This window comes from Leucoraja erinacea, chromosome 20 (assembly GCF_028641065.1).
Source record: "Leucoraja erinacea ecotype New England chromosome 20, Leri_hhj_1, whole genome shotgun sequence".
In the NCBI taxonomy this organism is placed as follows: Eukaryota; Metazoa; Chordata; class Chondrichthyes; order Rajiformes; family Rajidae; genus Leucoraja; species Leucoraja erinaceus.
In genome coordinates, this window is record NC_073396.1 from 18,756,192 (window position 1) to 18,782,560 (window position 26,369).

General features: G+C 48.0%; 1 protein-coding gene across 1 annotated transcript in view; it reads left to right on the top strand.

Moving 5' to 3' along the window:
• abca3b (ATP-binding cassette, sub-family A (ABC1), member 3b) overlaps window positions 1-26,369 on the top strand; it is a 46,526-nt gene that overhangs the window by 7,491 nt on the left and 12,666 nt on the right. Inside the window, exons 5-21 of the mRNA XM_055651458.1 lie at window positions 2,912-3,077; window positions 6,356-6,615; window positions 7,265-7,381; window positions 11,120-11,240; window positions 12,193-12,366; window positions 13,909-14,090; window positions 14,713-14,862; window positions 15,138-15,267; window positions 16,667-16,821; window positions 18,132-18,287; window positions 19,725-19,935; window positions 20,327-20,477; window positions 21,416-21,514; window positions 21,930-22,122; window positions 22,660-22,963; window positions 23,905-24,178; window positions 25,548-25,752. Of these exons, the coding sequence (XP_055507433.1) occupies window positions 2,912-3,077; window positions 6,356-6,615; window positions 7,265-7,381; window positions 11,120-11,240; window positions 12,193-12,366; window positions 13,909-14,090; window positions 14,713-14,862; window positions 15,138-15,267; window positions 16,667-16,821; window positions 18,132-18,287; window positions 19,725-19,935; window positions 20,327-20,477; window positions 21,416-21,514; window positions 21,930-22,122; window positions 22,660-22,963; window positions 23,905-24,178; window positions 25,548-25,752 (3,048 nt within the window). The remainder of the gene's footprint in view (window positions 1-2,911; window positions 3,078-6,355; window positions 6,616-7,264; window positions 7,382-11,119; window positions 11,241-12,192; window positions 12,367-13,908; window positions 14,091-14,712; window positions 14,863-15,137; window positions 15,268-16,666; window positions 16,822-18,131; window positions 18,288-19,724; window positions 19,936-20,326; window positions 20,478-21,415; window positions 21,515-21,929; window positions 22,123-22,659; window positions 22,964-23,904; window positions 24,179-25,547; window positions 25,753-26,369) is intronic.

Consider the following 26,369-nt stretch of genomic DNA (forward strand, 5'->3'; position numbering starts at 1 on the left):
AAGCTTACACTGAGCAGTAAGGTTTGCTGAGTGTTTATGTGAAGATATTCGCATGATTGAAAGATACAGCATGGAAATAGACCCTTCAGCCCAAAGAGTCCACGCCGACCATCGATCATCTTACAAAGACTATCCCACACTTCCAATTACTCCGTCTACGCCGCATCTGCGCCCAAGATGAGGTGTTCCATACCAGGAATTCTGAGATGTCATCATTCCTTAGGGAACAGGGGTTTCACTCTTCCATCATAGATGACGCCCTTAATAAGGGTCTCCATGAAATCAGGCAGCTTCGCTCTTGCTCCCCCTCCTCCCAGTCATAACAGGCACAGAGTCCACCTAGTCTTCACCTTTCATCCCATCAGCCATCGCATATAGCACATAATCCTCCAACATTTTCGTCACCTCCTACGGGATCCTACCACGAGCTACATCTTTCCATCTCCACCCCTTTCCACTTTCCACAGAGACCGTTCTCTCCGCAACTCCCTGGTTAACTCGTTCCTTCCCGCCCAAACCCCCCTCCCCCCTCCACAGGTATTTTCCCCTGCAACCACAGGAGATGCAACACCTGCCCCTATACCTCCTCCCTCAACTCTGCCCAAGGACCCCCAACAGTCTTTTCAGGTGAGGCAGAGGTTCACTTGCACCTCCAACCTCATCTAATTTATCCGCTGTATATCGGCGAGATCAAGCGCAGGCTCGGTGATCGTTTTGCTGAACACCTCTGCTCACTCCGCCTAAACCTACCTGATCTGTCGGTTGCTAAACTCTTTAATTTACCCCCCCACCCCACCCCCATTTCCACAAGGACCTTTCTGTCCTGGGCCGCCTCCATTGTCAGAGTGAAGTCCAGTGCAAATTGGAGGAACAGCCCTCATATTTCGTTTGGGCAGCTTACACCCCAGTGGTATGAATATTGACTTCTCTAATTTCAAGTACCTGTAACTCTTGTTTTCCCACCCTCTCCATCCCTCCCCCTTCCTAGTTCTCTGACCATTCTTACTGTCCCCAATTACATTTTATCTCTATTTGTTTTGTCGTCACCTCCTAGCTAACAATGATGTATTCTACATTTTCCTTGAACTCCATCTCTTGATGTCTCGTTGTCACACCTTTCCCGTCCGTATCTCTGTGATTCCCTCTCCCGTAACTCTCAGTCTGAGGAAGGGTCTCGACCAGAAACGTCACCTTCTATCCAGAGATGCTGCCTGTCCTGCTGAGTTGCTCCAGCATTTTGTGTCTACCCATTCACGCTAGTTCGATGTTATTCCACTTTCGCATCTGCTCCCTACGCACTCAGGCAATTCACATAGGGCCAATTAACTTACAAATCCACACATCTTTGAATGTGGGGGTAAACCAGAACACCCGGGGGAAACCCACGTGGTCACAGAGAGAATGTGCAAACTCGACAGACAACACCCAAGATCAGGATCGAACCCGGGTCTCTGGCGCTGTGTTTTTACATTCTCCCGGGATATTCAGTGATCTGTTAATCGACCAGAAATCAGTGCAGCTCCAGTTAACCCCTTGGTTGCTGAAGTTAGTGATTGGCATTCAGCAGCTCAGTCTCGAGCTGAGCAAACGCCTGTGCCACACTTGCTCTAGTTTGTTTCAGTGGGGCTTTTATGTGAGTGGAGTGGATTGTGGGAGGAGTCAGTCTTGGAGAGAGTCAGCATTCTCCAAGCAGAAGCCGCTGTTTTCACCAAGGCAGCAATTGCTTGTGCCCCAAACACCACAAAGCTCCTCGAGAAAGACCAGGATCAAAATCTCCAGGTGTGATGTTTTAATCTGTTTGAAGGAATGTATTTGGCTCCTCCTGCACTCTGCCAGAGGTTAGGTCCCATGAGGTTAATGTTCAGACAAAGAATTGTTGGGAAGTTATGTCTGTTGCTATAGTAGTGGGTAGTGTCCTGAAGCTAATATCCTGCATGTGGTCTGCTTGGTCACAGCCCTTGCTGACAACCTCAGCCAGGAGTGGAGTGCTTTGTGCCCTAAAGTCTAAGAGCAGAGTTGACATTGAGCATAACCACTTTGCCCAACCAGCTCACCCCTGTGCAGCTGCAGAAAATTGTGTTGCCTTTGGCCAGAGAGTTCAGCGCAGAAGGGATGGGCAGGGGGCACTTGGCCCACTGCCTGCCCCCCCCCCCCCCCCCCCCCCCCCCCCCCCCCCCAGCTGGTCTTTACTAAGGGACGCAGCCCACCAATCAGCCGGCCAAGCTCTCTGCCCATGTGAGCTGCTATTTTAACATCTGTGTGCTTCCAACAGGGACTTTGAACCATGCCATTCCAGTACTCTTGGTGTATGTTTATTATGGTCATGTGTACTGAGGTAGTGATAACATTTGTTTTGCATGCTATCCAAACAGATCAGAAAATACTGTGTATGAAAGTAATCGAGTCAAACTCAAGTGCATTAGAGCAAAGGGGAAGATACAGAGTGCAGAATATAGTTGTAGCACATCAATTCCAGAGACAAAGTCCAATATCAGCAATGGGGTAGAGGTGAATCAAAAGTACCTAAGCCTATGATGGACAATTCAGAAACCTGATAACAGAGAGGAAGAAGCTTTTCCTGAGACTGGTGGTGTGTGTTTTTAAGCCTCCATACCTTCAGCCAGATGGGAGCAGGGTGAAAAGAGAATGACTGGGGTAGCTCAAGTCTTTGATTATGTTGGCTGATTTCCCGAGGCAGTATGAGATGTAGATAGAGTCGGTGGTGGGGAGTCTGGTCTGTATGATGGACTGGGCTACATCTGCAACTCTCAGTTGGAAGTGTAAATGGAATCATTGGTGGGGAGACTGGTCCGTGTGATGGACAGGGCTACAGTATCAGTTATGCATGTTCCCGGGAAGATTACGGGAAGGATAGGGCATTGTCACGTAATTGTTGGTTTTGTCTTTTTAGGTGAAGTACCATCTCAGATTTAAATACAGTCCTTGGAATGCACCCCTTGATCAATCCAACTCTTTCAATCCCAACAATGATCGGAATTGGAAGACGGAGTCCCTGTTCCCATTGTTCCAGCTGCCTGGACCACGGGAGCAGTACTTCAAGGACGGGGGTAGTCCAGGTGAGCTTCACCGTTGGTCATGAAGGTGCACAGAAATGTGCCTCTGCCCTCTCCCCACTAGCATCCTCTGTAATTCCCTCGGTAAGTAGGGTGCAAGAGTGCGCGCTAACTCATTCTACTGCTGCTGTCCTCGGCTTTAGTCCCAAGATCCCTAGCACAACCGGCTGGAGTTGTGGTAACTTGTGTTGAACGCCGCAGATGTAGTTTTGCATTAATCATTAGTTATTGCATTATTAATGAATCTAAGATTTCATCTGTAGTGAGATGTGGAAGAACTCAGCAGGGTAGGCAACATCTGTGGTGGAAATGGACAGGCAATGTTTCAGGCCATTGCCTCCATGGATGCTGCCTGAGCTACTGTGTTCCTCTAACACTTTGTGTTGCTCAACATTCCAGTTCCTTGTATCAGGATCATTTGTTAGCTACACTTCTAGCTCCTATCTCTAGACTTTTGTAGATCAACTTTCCTGTTGGCAAGAGTTCCAAAATCCTGCCACTGTCCCCACAGTTTCACTCCACTTTATCAATTGACAAAAGGGGAGTTTAGAGTCTGCACATTTGACTAATTGTTCACTCACCTGAATAGCAATTTAGTAATTCTCAATTAGTTTTTTGTTGAACAGCACAGATTTAGTTTTCCATTAATCATTAGTTATTGCAATATTAGTCTCTTAAGATTTCATTTTTAGTGGTGATCAAACACATATTCCGAAAGCAATGATTTGAAAACTTATAAGCATGATTGAAAGGAGTCAATTTTATTTCTCCACAACAAGCTAGAAAACCAACATAAATGTGAAAGTTATGGGTGCGAATTTGATATTATGCCATAATACCTGGTTCCAAATAGCAATAGAGTGTAAAGATATTAATCAGGGCCAAAAGCTGAATGGATCCCAACTGCAGTTACCCATGAAACGCAGCTGTTAATGTCCCTCTCAAAGGCCTCTGATACCATTACATAGGTGTGCCCTGTCACCCGTGGCAATGATGAGTGGGGGTTGAAGGAAACGTAAGACCTGGGAGAAGGTGTTCCTACTCTAAGGCATAGGCTAGTTTTCATACTGTTATATTTTCCTCATGACTTAGAAGGAAGCAAAACTGGCAAACGTAGACTTGGAGCAGCTACTTGTGGCTTCATCTACATCTGATAAGTGGAGCCTTTCAGTGAGAATATTGAGCAGTTCAGTTGCAAATGTTTCCAATAGGGTGAAAGGTAAAGGGCCTGTCCCACGAGCATGCGACTGCATGCGGCAAGCGCGACCTAACGTGGCCGCTTGAGCCGTACAGCCTCGCGGGGCCGGTCCCACTTCGATCGCCGGAGCTGTATGGAGTTGTGCGGAGCTGGTCCCGACATCCAACATGGGGCTCCGAAAAACTGACACTGTCCAAAAATTCCGCGAGGCAACGGCCTGCCGGCCTGCAGCCGCATTGAGGCCATGTGCACCGCCTGGACGGGCGTGCGTAACGTCTCGACGCCGTACGCAGCGTCTTGACGCCATACTCAGCATCTTGACGGCGTACGCCTAGTGCGAACTTCCCGCGGACTTCGCTTGAACTTCACGTCAAATCGTACGGGATCACTTGACTTACTCGCAGCCCCCGCTTCCAGTTTGGTCGCGCTCACCGCATGCAGTCGCATGCTAGTGGGACAGGCCCTGTACGGGGATCACTCGACCTCCGCGCGGCCCGCGCTTCCGGTTTGGTCACGCTTGCCGCATGCAGTTGCATGCTCGTGGGACAGGCGCTTAAGGACAGCAAGTCCAGGGTTCTCTAGATGTCAGGGGATTTGAAGAGCTTGATAAAGGGAGGCATATATATGGCAGGTACAGAGAATGGAAAACATTGACTGGTGCAATGGCACAAATGGAGAGCGGCTACCTCACAGACTCAGTGAGCCGGATTCAATCTCAACCTTGAGTTTATTTGACCATTTAGTGTAGAGGCACAGCATGGAAACAGGCCGACTATCGATTACCCACTGACACTAATTCTGTAGTATCCCACTTTTGGACATTGCAGATATCAAGGGGGAGGATGAGAATATTCCAGAGCATGTGATCTTTTAAAAGGAGGATGTTTAGATCTGGGTTAATTATTGTCAGGTGTATTGAGGTACAGTGAAAACCTTTGTGCTGCTATCAAAAAAACGATCAGATATGCGCTACATAGTCAAATTCAAGTAATCTATTGTCTGATCTGAGTTAATGATAGTGAGTTTAGTTTATTGTCACGTGTACTGAGGTACAGTGAAAAGCTTTTGTTGCGTGTTAATCAGTCGGCCAAAAGGCAATACATGAGAGAGAGAGAGAGACCGGGACGGAGCAGCCAGCCTTCCGCCCAGTAGTGACCCGCCAACCACCACCTTCTCAACACTCCTGCCATCCCCGCAACTTTACCGCTGGCCCCACACGCTGTGAAAGGAACTCTTAATAATATTATTCTTTATTATTAATAATCTAATGATCTATATGAGGAGAGTTAATAGCAGGGAACTGGGCCCTGAATGGTACAAGCGAGTGTTAGTGTGTAGCGCATGCTGGCTGGGAAACGTGGAGCGGCTCGGGCAAAGACAAAGGCAGATACAGAGACTTAGACTGAGACAAGTGTTGGCTGAAGAGAAGTGCTAATAGCAGGGAATTCTGTCCTACATGGCGCGTGTGTGTGTGTGTGGGACAGGCAAGTGTGGGGCAGGCAGGAAAAGTTGGTGCACCTCAGACAACCACAAAGGCAATACATGATTACATTCGAGTTATCCACAGTGTACAGATACATGGTAAAGGGAATAACGCAAATAACATTTAATGGAAGATAAACTCAGTAAAGTCGGATCAAAGATAGTCCAAGGGTCTCCAATGAGGTAGATATGTGGTTCAGGACTGCTCTCTGGTTGTTGAATCTATCCCAGAATCTGGAGGTGTGCGTTTTCACACTTCTATACCTTTTGGCCAATGGGAGAGGGGAGAAGAAAGAGTGGCCAAGGTGCGACTTGTCCTTGATTATGCTGGTGGCAGCAAAGAGGAAGATACAGAGTGCAGATTACTGTTCTCATCATTGTAGTGCACCAGTTCCAGAGACAAATTCCAATATCTGCAATGAGGTTGAGATGAATCAGACAGTACCCTAGCTTATGGTTGGACCGTCCAGAAGCCTGATAGCAGAGGGGAAGAAACTGTTCCAGGTGCTTAAGATGTCTTAGCAGACATAGAGATGAAGGGTAAGATGTATCACAGGCTGTTGAGGAATGTGCTGTGAGTGTATGCTTTGGTTTCTTCAAGGCTATTACCGCGAGGGATTCTTGGCCACACAGTTTGCGACGGACAAAGCCATCATCAAGTACCACGCCAGCGCGGAGAAAGCCAGTTTGCTGAGCTCTCTGTCGATGGAGATGCTGCGGTTCCCGTTTCCCCCCTACAACGACGATGTCTTCATCCTGGCCATCCAGACCCAGCTCTCGCTGCTGGTCATGTTGAGCTTCACCTACACCACGCTCAACGTCACCAAAGCCATTGTGCTGGAGAAAGAGACCAAGCAGAAGGTAAGGTGCAGGGAGCATGTGGGTGAAAGGAATGGAAACGGGGCGGGTTCCAGGTACAGCGGTGGGCTGGGTTGTGGATTGCAGGGGGCGTGGGTTGTGGATCAGGGGAGATGGTTCTGGATTGGGATGAGGAGTTCTAGATTGGGGTGAGGGTTCTAAATCAATTCTGGAACGGGAGAAGAGTCAAGAATGTTTTATTGTCATATGTCGTGAAACAGAATAATTTGATTCTTATGTGTAGCAGCACAACAGATATGTTCTGGATCAAGGGGTAGGGCAGGCAGTGATTCAGGGGGAAGGCCGGTGTTTCTGAATCTGGGTGAGGGACAAGCTCTGAATCAGGGTGAAGGGAGTTGGGTCCGATGGCCAGACACATTCTTGGCCTGGGACCAGTGTGTACCACACTCTCCCAGAATATGGAATAGCAACTGCACAGGTTTTGGAGTCAGTGACTGGATGGATTCTGGATCCAGTAATGAGGGCGGTTCTGGACATGGTCACCAGGCCTGTTCCCAACCAGTCAGTGGGTGCGTTCTGCAATTGATTACAGGCTTCACCTAATAATTGTTTCCAGCCCCTTCTCATCAGTAATGTGTGAAGCCACTGCTATGATGACGAGATGCAACGTGACATGCCTTTGTTCCCTCAGGAATACATGAAGATGATGGGACTGAATAACTGGCTTCACTGGCTGGCCTGGTTCCTCAAGTTCTACCTTTTCCTCGTTAGTTCAGTTTTACTCATGACTCTTCTGCTCTGTATAAAGGTAGGTACTTTCCACATTTCCATTCAGGAACCAAGATGGCGCTGTTCTGTCAAAGGGGCAGTAGTTTAGTTTAGTTTATTATCACGTGTACCGAGGTGGAGTACAAGGCTTTTTTTTGCATGCTATCCAGTCAGCGGAAAGATTATACATGATTACAATTGAGCCGACCACAGTATACAGATACAGGATAAATGGAATAACGGTTAGTGCAAGATAAAGTCCAGTAAAGTTAAATTAAAAATAGTCCGAGGGTCTCCAATGAGGTAGATGTAGCCCAGGACCGCTCTCTAGTTGGTGATAGGATGGTTCAGTTGCCTGATTACAGCTGGGAAGAAACTGTCCCTAAATCTGGAGGTGTGCATTTTCACACTTCTGTACCCTCAGACAAGAGGTACAGAAGAGGGAGTGTCTGGGGTGTGACATCCGTGATTATGCTTGTGGCCTCGCCGAGGTAGCATGAGGTGTAGATGGAGTCAATGGAAGGAAGGTTGGTTTGCATGATGGTCTGGGCTGCATCCACAATTCTCTGCAATGTTTTGTGGTCTTGGATGGAGCTGTTCCCAAAACCATGCTATGATGCATCCTGATCAAATGGTGCCAGAGGGGCAGTGCTGAGGGAGTACTACACTGCCAGAGGGGAAGTATTGAGAGAGTGCTACACTCAACCGCAACACTGACCTCACCACTGTCACTGCTGGGTCCACCAGACACCTCCGTGGCGCCGACCCAGGCCCCAGCCGCGGGCTCCGCTGACCCAAGCTCTGCCAGCCGTGGGGAAGAAGCTGATCTTAAGTCTGGACATCTAGGCTTTAAAGCTCCTGTGCCTTCTCCCAGTAGGTAGAAGAGAGAAAAGGGAATGGCCAGAGTGTCATGCATCCTTGACAATATTTCCAAGCTTTTAGGACAGAAGTGCAGATGCTGGTTTAGACTGAAAATAGACACAAAGTGCTGCAGTAACTCACCAGGTCAGGCAGCAACTCTGGAGAAAAAGAATGGGTGACTTTTTGGGTTGGAACTCTTCTTCAGACTGAAAGTAGAGAGGTGGAGGAACTGATGGCAGGAATGGCAGGAATTTCTGGGCATAATCCGGAAGACGCAGGATCATTTCATTCCAAAAAGGAAGAAAGATTCTAAGGGGAGTAGGAGGCAACCGTGGCTGACAAGAGAAGTTGGGGATAGAATAAAACTAAAAGGAAAGATGTATAACACAGCAAAGAGTAGCCGGAAGCCAGAGGATTGGGAAACTTTCATAGGACAACAGAAGGAAACAAAACGGGCAATACGGGCTGAAAAGATGACGTACGAAGGGAAGCTGGCCAGGAATATAAAGAAGGACAGTAAAAGCTTCTTCAGATATGTTAAGAGAAAAAGAGTAACAAAGTCAAATGTGGGTCCCTTGAAGGCGGACACGGGTGAAATTATTATGGGCAACAAGGAAATGGCAGAAGAGTTGAATAGGTACTTCGGATCTGTCTTCACTAAGGAAGACATAAACAATCTCCCAGATGTACTGGAGGACAGAGGATCTAAGGGGGTAGAGGAACTGAAAGAAAATTTCATTGGGTAGGCTAATGGGACAGAAGGATGATAAAATCCCCCTGGGCCTGATGGTCTGCATCCAAGGGTCCTCGGGGAGGTGGCTCTAGAAATTAGTGGACGCATTGGTGATAATTTTCCAACGTTCAATAGATTCAGGATCAGTTCCTGTGGATTGGAGGTTAGCTAATGTTATCCAACTTTTCAAGAAAGGAGTGAGAGAGAAAACGGGGAATTGCAGACCAGTTAGCCTGACTTCGGTGGTGGGAAAGATGCTGGAGTCAATCATTAAAGAGGTAATAATGGGGCATTTGGATAGCAGTAAAAGGATTAGTCCAAGTCAACATAGATTTATGAAGGGGAAATCATGCTTGACTAATCTTCTGGAATTTTTTGAGGATGTGACAAGTAAAATGGATGATGGGGTGCCAGTGGATGTAGTGTATCTAGACTTTCAGAAAGCCTTTGATAAAGTCCCGCACGGGAGACTGGTGACTAAAATTAGAGCACATGGTATTGGGGGTAGGGTGTTGACATGGATAGAAAATTGGTTGGCAGACCGGAAGCAAAGAGTAGGAGTGAACGGGTCCTTTTCAGAATGGCAGGCAGTGGCAAGTGGAGTGCCGCAAGGCTCGGTGTTGGGGCCGCAACTGTTTACCATATATATATTAATGATTTGGAAGAAGGAATTAGGAGCAACACTAGCAAGTTTGAGTGGCAGTGTGAACTTGGGTGACAGTTTGACACAAAGCTGGGTGGCAGTGTGAACTGTGAAGAGGATGTTAGGAGGTTGCAGGGTTACCTGGACAGGCTGAGTGAGTGGGCAGATGCGCGGCAGATGCAGTATAATATAGATAAATGTAAGGTTATCCACTTTGGCGGCAAAAACAAGGGGGCAGATTATTATCTCAATGGGGTTAGGTTAGGTAAGGGGGAGGTGCAGCGAGACCTGGACATCCTTGTACACCGGTCACTGAAAGTTGGCTTCCAGGTACAGCAGGCAGTGAAGAAAGCTAATGGAATGTTGGCCTTCATAACAAGAGGATTTCAGTATAGGAGTAAAGAGGTTCTTCTCCAGTTGTATAGGGCTCTGGTAAGACCACATCTGGAGTATTGTGTACAGTTTTGGTCTCCTAATTTGAGGAAGGACATCCTTGTGATTGAGGCAGTGCAGCGTAGGTTCACGAGATTGATCCCTGGGATGGCGGGACTGTCGTATTAGGAAAGATTGAAAAGGTTAGGCTTGTATTCACTGGAGTTTAGAAGGATGAGGGGATATCTTATAGAAACATATATAAGGACTGGACAAGCTAGATGCAGGAAAAATGTTCCCAATGTTGGGCGAGTCCAGAACCAGGGGCCACAGTCTTAGAATAAAGGGGAGGTCATTTTAGACTGAGGTGAGAAAAAACTTTTTCACCCAGAGAGTTGTGAATTTATGGAATTCCCTGCCACAGAGGGCAGTGGAGGCCAAGTCACTGGATGGATTTAAGAGTTAAATAGAGCTCTATGGGCTAGTGGAGTCAAGGGATGTGGGGAGAAGGCAGGCACGGGTTATTGATAGGGGACGATCAGCCATGATCACAATGAATGGCGGTGCTGGCTCGAAGGGCCGAATGGCCTCCTCCTGCGCCTATTTTCTATGTTTCTATGGTACTCCCAGCCTTCCTATTGCAGCACACCATGAAGATGGACTGGATAGAAGGAAGTAATGAGCCTGTGATGGACTAGGCTGTGTTCACCACACTGCAGGTTCAGGCGGTCAAGAGCAGTGCAGTTGCCATTCCAGGCTGAGATACATCCCATCGGAATATTTCAAATTGTATCTGAAGAAGTTTGAGAGAATCCTAGTGGACATGCTGAATCTTCTCAGATGCTAAGGAAAGGATAGTTGTAGAATGGGGTGTGGGGGCAGGAGGGGGGAGAGGGGGGTGGATTTGGAGCAAAAGGATCAGAACTAATGCGGATGTGGAACTAATGTGAAGATGGGATTGTTGCTATGGTGTCTGGGTATGGACGGTCTAAAGGAGGTCGACAGTTAAAAGTTAAAAGACGGAACAGAATAGTTCGGAGGGTACGGATCAGGCACAGGCAAATGAGACTAGCACAGGCAACTTGGTCGGCATGGATATGTTGCGCCGAAGAGCCTGTTTCTGTGCTGTAGCCGGATAACTCTAATGGTTTTAACACTTCCCTCGGCAGCTGCTGAATCACAGAGCGGTCCTGCAGAACAGTGACCCCACGTTGATATTCTTCTTTCTGCTGCTCTTTGCCGTATCAACAATTTCATACAGCTTCATGATCAGCGTGTTCTTCTCCAAAGGTAAGTGAGGCAACATGTTCCCAGTGAGAGTGACCAGACCAGCCACGTAAACTCCGTCTGAGTGACAGGTCTGATTTATTAAATTCACGTTTTTTCGTGGTTTTGCAGATCAGTGAATTTCACGTCAGTGGTAGGGAAGTTATTAGAGAAGGTTCCATGGGATAATATTTACTCGCATTTGGAAAAGTATGGACTTATTAGGGGATAGTCAGCATGGTTTTGTACGGGGGAGATCATGTCTCAAATTTGAGTTGAATTCTTCGATGATGATTGAGGATGGGGCAGGATTTTGCCTACATGGACTTGAGTAAAGCATTTGACGAGGTCCATGTGTAGGCTGATCCATAAGATTAAGTCACATGGGATCCATGGTGAGTTGGTAAATTGAATCCTAAGATGTCTGGGTCATAGAAGGCAGGTATTGATAGAGGGTAGTTTCCTGACTGAAAGTGTTGGGATCTCTGTTTATTATACATAGCTTGCCCTCATTAGGCGGGCTGGCTAGTTACGCTGCGGCTGAGACTTGGCTCTATCTGTCCATCATCCTCACATCACCCACCAGCCCCCATCTCATCTCTCCCCCTGGCTACCCTCGCTCAGCGCTCTCATCCTATTGCAAGGTCTCAAGCCAAAACATCATCCATTACTCTCCATCCACATATACAGCCTGATACTGAGTTCCTCCAGCTTGTCCTTTTTATCACCACCTGCAGGTTCCCCTCCAAGTCGCATGCCATCGTGACTTGGAAACATATCACTGTTCCTTCATTGTTGCTGAATCTAACGCTGAAACTGACTACCTGGGTCACCCCACCTGTCATGAGCAGATGTGGGATAGGCAATAATACTGGCCTTAGGGGTGATGGCAGGGCCTGGGAGTGGTCCTTGCCCTGTCTGTGTGGGAAGGTGCTGTGTGCGTGTGATTCCTATCTGGTTCCTTCCTGTATTTCAGCCAACGTAGGTGCAGCGGTCAGTGGATTCCTGTACTTCCTAATGTACATCCCCTACTTTTTCATCATCCCACGTTATCCCGCTATGACCTTCCCCCAGAAAATAGCGTCGTGCTTATTATCCAATGTTGCAATGGCAATGGGCTGTCAGCTAATTGGCATGTTCGAAGGCAAAGGTAAGAATTTTGAGAATGTTTTTGATTCATTTGTCGTGGAGCCATAAATTTGTCACCCTGTCTAAGCCAACGATCATGCCTGTCTATACTAATCACATTTACATGCATTAATTCCATATCCTCCTCTGCTCTGTGTAGGAAGGAACTGAACATGCTGGGTTACACCGCAGATAGACAAAAAATGCTGGAGTAACTCAGCGGGTCTCTGGAGAAAAAGAATAGGGTCGAGACCCTTCTTCCGTCTGAAGCACTGTGTTACTGCAGCATTTTGTGTCTATTTCCTTCTATGCTCTGTTCATTCCTGCCCTGATGCCTCTTAAATGTGTTATTGTTCCTGCCTCCACCACCTTCTCTGGCAACTCATTCCAAACACCAACTACTCTTTGTCAGAAAGAACTAACCCTTAGATCCCCTTTAAATCTACTCCTTCACACCTTAAACCTACGGCCTTCAGGTTTGGACACTCCTACCATGGGAAAGAATCTCTGGCTATCTACATTATTAATACGTCTATCATATCACCTCTCTGCCTCCTTCACACCAGGGAAAGCTGACCAGCCTAGCCACCCTCTCCTTACAACCCAAGCCCTCCAATCCACAAACATCCTTGTGAATAATTTTCTGTACTTTGTTTAGTTTAACCATATCTTTCCTACAGCGTGGTGACCAGAGCTGCATGCAGTGCTCCAGGTGTTGCTGAAGCAACATCTTGTACAACTAACATTACGGACTAACTCTTATACTCAGTGCCTGCGTATAGTCATTTCTTTGACTGGATGGATTGCAATAAAGCTTTTCACTATACCTCGGGACACATGACAATAATAAACTAGACATAGGAATAGTGAGAGCAGTAAGAGGGTAGGGCATTTCAATATCAAGGAGAAGATGTTGTGACTCTTGCCGTACATTATCCCCCTGGCCTAATGGGATTGATCCCCCTTATTGAGAGAAGCAAGAGAGGACAATGACAGATACAGTGTCTTTGTATCCTCTCCAGCCACAAGTGATGTTCCAAAAATCTGGAGAGTGTCCATTGCTTTTCCTTTGCTTAAGAAGGTAAATGGCGGTAATTCATGGAATTACCCCACGCCCACATCGTTCACCATAGTTTAGCGACCTTAATGACCTTCGTATAGAAACAAGAAACTGCAGATACTGGAACCTTGAGCAAACAGCAAAGACCTGGAGTAACCCTGCGATTCCGACAGCCTCTATGGAGGAAATGGACAGATGACGTTTCGGGTTGGGACCCTTCTTCAGACCAGAAACGTCGCCTATCCTTTCCCTCCACAGATGCTGCCTTGAGTCTCAGTTCCAGTCTATTGCAAGCAACCGGTTTCATCCCAGGCATCTTCCAACATTTGTAAGACAATGCTTATAAATAATTGTGGGCTAAGGTGAAGAAAGGGGATGTCTACAGAGCAGGAAGTGGAGATATGGCCTTCCCAGTCTGTGGCAGGAAAATACCACATTCATTCTAAGGCATGAGCATTTTGTGTGGCCAGTTTTCTTACTGATTTTCTGTGTGTTTGTTTGAAGGTCCAGGTATTCAATGGTCAACCATTAACCAACCGGTCACCGTGGATGACAATTTCACCATGTTTGATGTGATTGGCATGCTGATATTTGATTCTTTGTTGTATGGCCTGATCACCTGGTATGTGGAGGCAGTGTTCCCAGGGGAGTACGGAATACCCGAGGTCTGGTACTTTTTCATCTTGGTAAGTCGCTTCAAAGTATTGAATCACATTGAAGCTGCGGCAAGTTGTAGCGGGGGTGGGAGTTGTAGTTGTAATGTGGTCTATACCTCCACGTCTCTGTATTCCTTATTCCTTTACCCACTCGACTCACCCATCATTAACTGTTGCCCAGGTCTCTGCTCCAGCCACAACACCCACATTCAGCTGGGCCTGATCATCCAGCCTCACCATTGAGCAAAACACAATGTTCTGCAGTATCTCAGAGGGCCAGGCAGCATCTGTGAAGTTCCACACCGATAAGTTGTATTTTACAGCGCCCTTTATCCTAATAAAATATCCAAGGGTGCCGCACAGTGGTGTTATCAAGCAAGGACAGAAAACCCATGAAGTAGCGAACAGCTACATAGACCATGGAAATAGGCCCTTCGGCCCACCTCTTCCATGCTGAGCAAGTTGCCTAACCAGCTAGTTACTATCAGGTCAAGAAGCATCAGCTGAAAAGTCGTCATCCTCAAATTGTGGGTGGCACGGTGGTGTAGCTGGTGGAGCTGCTGCCTCCCAATGCCAGACACAATGTCACAAGGAGATATTCAGCAGGTAATTAAGCCAAGGTAACGTTCCTTAACCTGTGGTGTCTCCCCAGCCCTCGTACTGGCTCAAGACACCGAGAACCATGTACGTCAAAGTCAGCCATCAGGAGGAGGAGGTGCCTGAGACGACCCAGAACAACGAGTACATTGAGGACGACCAGTCTGATCTTGAGGCTGGGATCAAAATCAAAGCCTTAAGCAAGGTAAAGTTTGGCTGAGATGTGTGTGTTGGCCCAGGCTCTTTCTCAATCAGAATTGGATGAAAGTCCAATCCTCGATATGTCCAGAAAAGGCAGAATATAAGAATTTGGTGTGAATGGGTGTGTGAAGCTCGATGTGGGCCAAAGGGCCTGTTTCTGTGCTGTCTGTAACAGGTTGGGTTCAAGAGTGAATGAAGTTTGAGGCAAACCTTAAGACACCAATGTCCATGTGAACTGAGCTTTCTGCAGATGTCAGCTAATACTTCTGCATTCTGCAGGTATTCTACACTGGAAACCACATGAAGATAGCAGTTTCCGGTCTGACTGTGAACCTGTACAAAGGACAGATCTCGGTGTTGCTGGGCCACAACGGAGCAGGGAAGACCACCACCCTGTCCATGCTGACAGGTGAGCCCAGGATATTACACTGCTCTCTGGGTGAACAAGGGAGGCAAGAGGTGAGGGGAGGGAGAGCAGTCACTTACAGCCGTTGAAATTATTCAGCATTTGTAGAAGTCCAGAAGGGGAAACGGTGGAGCTTAGAACAATGATAGCAGGACAATGGGACATGGGCTTTGATAGGGTGATGGGGAGTCCATGTCCAAAGCGTTAGGAGGGCAAGTCCATGGTCCTACGATGGCCAAAGGCATTTTAAAGGCAATGGCGAATTTCATGGTGGGACGTGGACTATGTTTTCCATGAGCATATTGTGGAAAGTGCAGGAGAACCACTACCAATGTTGCTGCTGCAAACCCTCCACATCCACTGCAAGATTTAGGTATATTATTGTCATGTGTACCGAGGTACAGTGAAAAGCTTTGTTTTGCATTCTATCCAAACAGTTCATATACACCAAACATACAATCAGGTCACTCGGGTACAATAGGTAGAACAAAGGAGAAGATACAGAGTGCTGAATATAATTCTCAGCGTTGTAGTGCATCAGTTCCATAGATAAAGGTCAGTGTCCACAATAAGGTGGAGGTAAATCAGACAATACCCTAATTAATGAATGGACCGTTTTTGATTATATCCAGTCTGGTCTGATGCACAGGTCATATTGTGCACCTCTGACCACAAACTTCCAAAAACAACACTCTACTCTTAGTGATACTCTTGCTCCATCACAGCAGGAGATTACTAGGACAGAAGAAGTGAATCAAGGATGTTCTCAACGCCTCCTTGAAAAAACTGCAACATCCCACCATTTCCTGGCTTTTGGGATGGTGCTGGGCACTTTGAGTCCATTCATCGAGAGACTGGGGTAAATGGTAGAGGAAGCACTCAGTCTCTTTTCCCCCCCCCCCCTGTTCCCCAACCATCCCATCAAGCCTCATGTGTGATAGAGGAGACAGGTTCCAATTGGACCTCAGCTTCCCACTCAGAACTGGAGTGGAATGGAATCAGCCTTGCCTGAGGAAATGCCTCAAGAGTCAAGAGTGTTTTATTGTCATGTCCCGAAATAGAACAATGAGTGAAAGAGTAAGGGTGGGGCAGCCCCTGCAGTGAAGATTGGGTTGGGATTTTGAGCTGTGTCATTCAAAGAATGAATCTGTGGAATTCTCTGCCTCGAAAGGCGTGGAGACCGGGTTCTCTAGATACTTTCAAGAGAGAGCTAGATAGGGCTCTTAAAGATAGCGGAGTCTGGGGAAATTGGAAGAAGGCAGGAACGGGGTACTGATTGGAGATGATCAGCCATGATCGCATTGAATTGTGGTGCTGGCTCAAAGGGCTGAATGGCCTACTGTCATTCTATTGCACCTATTGTCTATTGTCTAAACCAGTGACTTGCTCTCCTGGTTTTTAGGACTTTTTCCTCCTACAAGTGGCACTGCCCACATTAACGGGTTCAATATCTGCAAGGACATGGCACTCGTACGCCAGAGCCTTGGACTATGCCCACAGAATGATGTCCTGTTCGACAACCTGACAGTGGAAGAACACCTGTCATTCTTTTGCAGGGTAAGTGACATGCAGGGGATATGTCCTATCCAAGTGGAGGGGTTGGTGAATAATGCATTTGGCATCAGTCAGGGTGCTGAGTATAGGAGCTGGGATGTTATGTTGCAGTTGTATAAGACATTCATGAGGCTGTACTTGCTGTATTGTCCATAGCCTTGGTTACCCTGCTAAAGGAAGGTTATCGCAAAGCTGGGAGTGCAAATAAGATTTACAAGAATGTTGCCAGAACTTGAAGGCCTGAGCTGCAGAGAACGATTGATGCTAGGCTAGGATATTATTCCTTAGCGAAGGAGACTGAGAGCTGACTTTACAGAGGTGTCTAAAATCACGAGTGGCATAGAAAGGGTGACTGCAGAATCTTTTTTTCCAGGGTAGCAGAATCAACGACTAGAGAACGTGTGTTTAAGGCGAGGAAGGAACGATTTAATAGGTAACTGAGGGGCAATTTCCTCATACAGAGGGTGATGATATATGAAACAAACTGCCAGAGAAAGTAGATGAAGCAAGCACAATAACAACTTTTAAAATATGTTTGGATGGGTAGAGGGACAGGAAAAGTTTAGAGGTTCCAATGTTACAAATGATAGTAGTTTAGACTGGCATCATAGTTAGTATGAATGAGTTGGACCGAAGGGCCTGTTTCTGTGAGATCTAACTTTGTTATTCTGTGACTCTAATGGGCGCAAGAGTGCAGACAGGGAATTTAGAGTAATCTTATGGACCAGGTGTGTGAAGCCTGGGAACATGGACAAGATGATAAACAAACACTTCTCACCTGTATTCACCATGGTAAGGATGTGGAAGATAATGTGTTCAGGGTGGGGTGTGCTGGTAACCTGGAGCAGGTCAGTATTATGAAAGTGAACAAGGTGGATGTCTTGGAAAGCATGAAAGGATAAATCTCCAGGCCCGCATTTCTTTTCTCCAAAAATATAGTTTATTCAGAATAAAAAATAGATACAATACAAAAGGCAATCCTCTTTTACTGAGTTGATTGAGTGAGGAGGTAACTTATGAAAATTGGTGAAGAGAGGGCAGTAGATGTTGCCCACGGTAAGGCATTTGACAAGGTCCTGCATGGTAGACAGGCACATAGGTTCTATGGCTAATTGGATCCAAACTTGTCTTGATGATGGGAGGCAGAGGATCGAGGTGGAAGCATGTTTTTCTGATTGGAAGCGTGTGAACAGTGGTGCACCACAGTGATCAGAGCCGGGACCCTTGTTTGTGATACACAGTAATTACTCACATGTGAATTTTGGAAGTAGACACCACTACAGCAGTGTGACCACCTTGCCAATTTTACCCAGTTGAAAGGCTACAACATAGAGAATGTCCGTGAAGCGGTGAACAAGATGCTAATGATGCTGAACTTTGAGGAGAAGCGGCATGCCGAAGCCAAGACTCTATCCGGTGGGATGAAACGCAAGCTCTCCATTGGAATTGCTCTCATTGGAGATTCTCAGGTAACAAAGCTTCGGTGAGCTGAGCAGCGGGATGTTTGATCTGATCTCTCTCCCACTGCATGTTTGTGTTTTAGACACTGGGCCCTGCCTCTCCCTGTTCCTCCGCATTACCATTTCACCTCTAACCACGTGATCATTGACCATGGTGCTGCCACTTGGGCTGTGCTGGGAGTGTAGTGTATTAGGGAGCTTGTGTGGGGCTACCTGCTGTTAGATACACGTCAGGCACAACACCAGCCCTGTCTGGGGCTGGGTCCGGTTACATTCTTTACATACCCAACACCATAAATATCACAACTTCAAACAAGTTGTTCGCATTAAACAAACCATCCTGGGCAGAAACCTACTCTCTGGTATCTTATTTTGGAAAATCCTAACACACTTTATCTACTGATTCTCCTTTCTCCACTCTGTTTATTACATCTTAAAAAAATGAGCCAATTTATCAAACACAGTTTTCTTCATAAAACCATGTTGCCTCTGCTTAATTCTCTCATGATTTTCCAAACATGCTGCTATTACTTGCCAATACACCAGGGACACCGCATTTCACGTCAGAGCAGGGACCACAGGGAATCAATCGAGTCACAGGATGATGGGGTGGTAAAGAAGGTTTTCGGCACATTGGGCTTCATCAGTCAGGGTACTGAGTATAGAAGTTGGGATGTTATGTAACAGTTTACAAGATGTTGGTGAGGCCGTGTTTCGAGTATTATATTCAGTTTTGGTTACTCTGCTATAGGAAGGATGTTGTTAAGCTGGAAAGTGCAGAGAGGATTTGCGAGGATATTGCTGGGACTCATGGCCTGAGCTACAGGGAGAGGTTGATCAGGCTGGGACTTTATTTATTGGAGCACAGGAGGATGAAGGGTTCTCTTATATACATGTATAAGATCATGAGGGGAAAGGATTGGGTGAATTCAGAGTATTTTGCCCAGAGCAGGGGAATGAATAACAAGTGGACATGGGTTTAAGGTGAGAGGGGAAAGATTTAATTGGGCCTGCAGGGCACATTTTTCACAGAGTTTGGGGTGGGTATATGGAATGATCCACCAGAGAAGGTAGTTGAGGCAGGTTCTATAACATTAAAAATACATTTTGACTGGAAAAGTTTAGAGGGATATGGACCAAATGTGGGCAAACAACTTAGAAGGGCAATTTTGCTCGGCAAGGATGTGTTGGCCCGAAGGGCCTGTTTCCGTGCTGTGTGATTCTCTGACCTGTTCCCTATCGGAAGTAGTGTGAGAGCTGGCCATAAACCCACAACATTGAAGGTGTCTATTGTCTGAGGCTGCTCACAGACTCGGCGCCTGCTGGAGGGGCAGAGTGGTGTTTGAGATACAGAAAGAGTGCAGAGGGGGTGTGTCGTGTTCTCTCCAGCACTTCGGAGCAGGCAGGGCCTTTCACAGCACCCAATGACTCTGGTGTCTGGTGCAGGTGGTCATGTTGGACGAGCCCACGTCCGGCATGGACCCGCTGTCTCGCAGAGCTACCTGGGACCTTCTGCAGCAGGTGAAGGTAGGCCGCACAATTGTTCTCACCACTCACTACATGGACGAAGCTGACCTGTTGGGGGACCGCATCCTGATCATGGCCAAGGGGCAGCTGCAGTGCTGTGGATCTCCTCTCTTCCTCAAGAGCATCTATGGTGAGTAGAACTGTGCCCGCCACAGTCCCTGACCCATGGGGAGCAGGGTGCTGCGTGCAGACTGCTCTTGTGTTTACTGCATTCACAATTCCCCGCATTGATGTGGTGTCTGCAGTTGTCAGAGCCTTGGTGCCTGGCATTCCCACTCTAAACCTGCTCAGTGTAGACCAGGACTGACCACACTGGACCCAGAGCAGGGTGGGTCTGACCCATTGTACCCAGACACCAGGGTGGAGAGCAGGCGGTGGAAAGAGGACACCTATCCTTTGAAATGCTGCTAGGGTGCAACTTCCCCGTACCTTGATGTTAACCAAAGAGAATTCAAACTGCAGTCATTGAGGGCAGTGCCTCGCTGCAGTTTGATGTGTAAGTGTGCTGCTTGTTGTTGCAGGAGCTGGATACCACATGGTGATTGTCAAGGAGCCCTACTGCAACGTCGACACCATCACCAGTCTCGTCAAGAGCTTTGTCCCCGGCGCTACCCAGCAGACCAACGTGGGTGCCGAGCTCTCCTACATCCTCCCAAATGAAAGCACTCACAGGTAGAACGAGGCGGCGGTGATCTCTCACCCTCAGTGTCTGAGGGACTGCTCCCTCTGGTGTATGAGCAGACAGGCACCCTGCCTGCCCCTGCCACTGTAAGCATGTGTGTGTTTGTATATGTATGAGTGCATGTCTGTATCTACATATCTGAACAATGCCATGTGTATTATGGTCACATGCACTGAGCTACAGTGAAAAGCTTTAATTTGTATGCTATCTAATCAATCAAATACAATCTAGTCGAACTCAGAGCAGAGCAAGGCAGCATATGCGGAAGGAAAAGACACGACGATACAGTATGTATCTATAGTAGAGACACGTGTGTGTGAGTGTGTGACTGTACATGTGTGAAATGTGCATGCACATGTCTCAATACCTACATGTGTGTGTTTATCGCTAAGTACACGTATGATCGGTGTTATCTTGTCTGTGCCTGCGTGCGTGTCCGTGTCCATGTCTGTCTTCAGGGGTCCATATTGTCACAGTAACAGCTGGATTACAACTCAGACTGACCTGTCGACAAAAGGGCACCGGGCAATATGAGGCTTCAGCAGGAAAGTGATCGAGGAAGTTGATGCTGTGAGCATGTTTTTTTCCACAGAAAGTTGTGGGTGCATGGAGCACACTGTCAGGGGTGCTGGTGGAGGCAGATATGACAGTGGAGTTTAAGAATCTTTTAAATAGGCACATGGATATGTAGGGAATGGAGTGATATTGATCACATGCGGGCAGAGATTAGTTTAACCTGGCATCATGTTGGTCACGAACATTGTGGGCTGAATGTCTTGTTCCTATGCTGTACTGCTGTCTGTCCTTTGAAGAGGTTCAGCCTGACCCTGGGGCATGGGATGGAGGGGGAAATGCTTAAACCTGCTCCCATCTCTCCCATTCTCACGGTTTGGATCAGCTCGCACATTTAAACCTTTCCCGTCCACAGGTTCGAAGCTCTCTTTTCCGAACTGGAGAAGAAACGGGAGTCTCTGGGGATTGCCAGTTACGGAGCCTCTGTCACTACCATGGAGGAGGTGTTCCTGAGGTGAGTGCAGCTCTACCAGTTGCAGTCGGTGCGAGGTCTAAATCCCATGTAGCAAGTTACAGTGGGCAGACATTGATTGATTCAAAGATACAGCATGGAAACAGACCCTTCGGCCCACCGAGTCCCTGCCGACCCATTCACACTAGTTATATGATATCCCACTTTCTCATCCACTTCTTCCACACGAGTGACAATTTACAGAGGCCAATTAACCACACGTCCTGTGCTGCACTGTTCTATGTCATACCCCTGTTAACTCATCCCCATGTCCTGCCTGCTCCTTCCCCTTAGCCCCCTCGCCAGACCACTGCAGGATCCGGCCACAGTTTGACAGTTTTCCAGCTCTGCCGGTTCTTGCAACCTCTGTTGCCCGTCTCCACCAGCGACCACTCAGCACAGACTGTCTCCATTGCAGGGTGGGGAAGCTGGTGGACTCCAGCATGGACATTCAGGCCATCCAGCTGCCACCCCTGCAGTACCAGCACGAGCGCAGGATGAGCAACTGGTCAACCAAGGTCAGCGGCAGCCAAAATGAGCTGATGGGTAACGCAGAAGGCAACGAGCAATCACAGCCCATCGACATGCCAGCCGTCATACCAAACACTGGGGTAAGTGCACGCTGAGCCTGGCACGGGCAGCCAACTCTCACACACCGAACACTCGCGCCCTCCTCACGAGGCACCTGAGTGGGCAAGCAGCTCTGGGGAGGACTCGGGGCATTGTCAGTGACTGCACGGTCCAAGAACAGTCTCCACCGCTGCATGAGTCCATGGCAAACGGAGGCCCTGAGATCTCTCAGGTGGATGAAACAAATCTGGCTACTAATTCAGTTAGAGCTGGGGAGTTCCGCCCTGACCTTGCACGGACCATGCGCTCACGAACGGCCACAGTGCTGCTCGTGGGATCCTGCTGTGCACATTTCCTGCCTTTGCTGCTCTTCATCAGTTTGGCGATTCATTCCTAGTGCCCCATAAGAGAAATATACGAGATGGTAGGAATGAACGCCCTGTATTTCTCCAGTGAGTTAGTTGAAGTTTCTGGGGCCTGGATTGTTGGGAGCTCTAGTTAATGGGAAGCTGATATCACATTGTGTTTCTCTGTCTTTGTGATGAATTTGCTGTGCCTTGTATCCCTGTCGGTTGCAGATAACACTGTTCTTGCAGCAGTTCCGCGCTATGTTCATGAAGCGAGCTTCATACAGCTGGCGGAACTGGAAGGTGATCTCGGCCCAGTTTATGATCCCGCTGATCTTTGCTGGCTGTACACTGATCATTGCCAAGACTTTTCCAGGACCCCATGACTCTCCGCGATTAAACCTGACTCTCAGAAAGTACGGGCCCAGCATTGTCCCTTATTCAGTGGACAGCAACTCCGACCTGCCAAAGCAGCTGGCCCAGATGTACGCAGGGCTGGTGCATGCACAGCTTGGGAAACCAAAGAACGTCGACGGTGAGTAAGACTTGACTGGCAGCCTGTCCCTAATGTTGCTCCTTCACTTCTTCAACAATCTGCTTGACTAATGTGGGAATCTTGGGCTCGTCATTTCCTTAGCGTTGAGGCTACGTCAGCCCAATTGCACATGTGCAAGCTTGCAGTGAGAAACTCCAGTGACACCTCTGCTCCGATCCACTCACTGCAGCAACCTGGGCTCTGCAGCAGCAATGGCAGTGTTGTGTGTGTGTGTGTTACCCCCTCCTCCCTGTGTCTCAGCCTCTGTCCTGTCCTCTCTCTCACTGCCTTGCCAGATCGCTGCAGGAGGGCAGGCCATCTCCTGTCGTCCTTGCAGGAAGAGTTGGGCTTCGTGGAGAGTTCTCCCCAGCACTTGGTAACCTGGATGAGCCCAGACTGACTCCTGACCCAACAGCAGTCAGGACTATGAGCTCCGTGTGGTCTCCTCCAGTAGGAATCCTCCGTGTGCTTCCTTCCGACGACCAATGTCACCGAGCCATGCGGCACAGAAACAGGCCCTTCGGCCCTCCAAATTCCTGCTGACCCCGGAGCACACAATACAAAACCCTACGTTAATCCCATTTTACTCCCATTCCCCGCATTCCCATTGACTTCCCCAGATCTCTCATCGCGTCTGCACTAGAGAGAACAATCTCCAGTGGCTCTTTAGCTTCCAACCTGCACATCTTTGCGCAACAGAGAACACTTGTAAACACCACACAGACAGCACGGGGTCAGGATTGAACCTGGGTCGCAGGAGCAGTGAAGCAGTAGCTCACTGGCAGCAGCACAGAAGCTGCCCCTTCCCCTCACTCCACCCCTCGCACTCCCACCCCCGTCCTCCTGCCTGAGTGTGATGGACATTCCCCAGGTAAACTGGTGGAGATGTGCCATGGTATTATTGTGCAAGTTCTATCAATGTTTGACTTCCTTTCTCCTAGGTGATCTTATACAATATTTGTTGAATGCTGCTAAGAAGAAGGGGTTTGCTCTGAATGAGGACAGTTTGGTCGGTGCGGGTTTTGAAAAGGTCAAAACAGGCATCAAGATCCAGGCCTTGTTCAATAACCTGGGCTTCCACACTCCCGCCACCTCCCTGATGCTGGTGGACAACGCCTTGTTCAAGCTACTGGTGGGGCCAAAAGCTTCAATCAGCACGTCCAACTACCCCCAGCCCCGCAACATCACAGAGGAAGCCCTGGACCAGCTCAATGAGTGCGTACTCACCCTTGTCTTATTAATTATTGTCACAGTAACATGGATGTAGGTGCATTGTGTGGTGAAGTATTCACAGTGTGCAACACTTATGGGCCTGTCCCACTTACGCAACTTTTTCGCCGACTGCCAGCATCCGTCATAGGTCGCCGAAAATTTTCAACATGTTGAAAATTCAGCGGTGACCAGAAAGACGCTACGACTCTTTGGATGACTGAGGAGACGACTCATGACCATGCAGACAACACCCTGGCGACATGTCATGGAGTGAAGCCTGTATGGTTGTGAGCAGTCGCCCAAAGAGTCGAACCTTGTTCTGGTCGCTGCTGGATTTTCAACAAATCGCGTAATTGGGACCGACCCATTACACTAACCTCTCCCTTGCTATATGCTGGATCCCATTTTAGTTTTTACAGCATGGAAACAGGCCCTTTGGCCCACCGAGTCCACACCAACCATCACAACACCAACACACCGGTACATTCACACTAGTTCTACTTCCCCACACACCAGGGGCTATTAACAGAGGGCCAATTAACTGACAAACCCGCATATCTTTGGGATGTGGGAGAAAATAGGAGCATTCGAAGGAAACCCATGTGATCACAGGGGGAATGTACAAACTCAATACGAACCACTCCTTCCTTCATATGCACAAATGTACCGGCCTCCGTCTGGAATATACTCCACAACTGAACGCCGCATTCCACTTGAGCCTTCTACAGATACACCACCCTCTGCACGTAGGAGCTTGTTTTAATGTCGGCAAGCTGGAATGCAGGAGGATGAGGGGTGATCTTATAGAGGTGTATAAAATCATGAGGGGAATAGATCGTATGATTGTACCTTTAGGCCAAAGGGCAATGGGTCAGTTCGGGAACAAATAACCGGCGCACCAGCACCAAGACTGACAGAAATTCCCTTCCCCAACTCCGTCTACAATAAGGGTGGTCGGTCCTTTAGGGAATCAATAACAAGAGGGCATGGATTTAAGGTGATGGGGGAAAGATCTAATGAGGGGCAATATTTTCACACTAGGTGATGGATATTTGGAATGAGCTGCCAGAGGTAGTTGAGTCAGATACTAAAATCGCATTTAAAAGACACTTGGACAGGTACATGGATAGGAAAAGTTTAGAGGGATATAGGCGAAATGTTGCCAAATGGGATCAATGTGGATGGGGCATTTTGGTCGGCATGGACAAGTTGGGCCAAGGGGCCTGTTTCTATCCCTTACAACTCTATGAATGTCGGTTTTGACCGACCGCCCTTATTGTAGACGGAGTTGGGGAAGGGGATTTCTGTCAGTCTTGGTGCTGGGGCGCCGGTCATTTGTTCCCGAACTGACCCATTGCCCTTTGACCTGCAGGAACCGAACTGGCTTTGCTCTCTCCTTCAATCTGATGTACGGCATGGCGTTCCTGTCCAGCACCTTTGCTCTGTTGCTGGTGGCAGAGAGAGCCCTGAAGTCCAAGCAAATGCAGCTGGTGACCGGGTTGCACATCGCCAGCTACTGGCTGTCGGCATTCCTCTGGGATCTCATCAACTACCTCATCCCCTGCTTCGTAATCCTGGTGAGCAGCTAATTCCTGAGAGCTCAAGAACTTCCACATTTACAAAAAAACCTTTGTACAGAGAATGCTTCCATCCCACTGGAGATGAGTCTCCCTCTCTAGCTGGGGTTGGGATGAGGATTGCTTAGAACAGTGCAGCACGGGGACAGGACCTTCGGCCCACAATGTCTGTGCCGAACATGATGCCAAGATATTCCTTATCTGCCGGCACATATTCCATTTCCTTCCATTCCCTGTACATCCATGTGCCTATCCAAAAGCCACTTAAATGCCACTATTATATATGCCTCCACCACCACCCCCAGCAGTTAATTCCAGACACCCACCGAGCTCCATGTAAAAAAAAAAGTTGCCCCGCACATCTCCTTTAAACTTTGTTTCTCACCTTAAAGCTAAAATCTTTGATATTTCCACCCGGGAATTAGGTTCTGTCTGTCTCCCCTTTTTATTCCTCTCATTATTTTATATTTTATCATGAGGGGTACAGTCCCTCTTCACTTGGTCTGGGGTAGATTGTGTACAGGAAGCTCCCAGTGACCCTCTCACCCATTGCTGCACGCTGCCACATTCAGCGGCAACTCTCCCTCCCTCTAACCCACAAGCCTGTTCCCAATCCA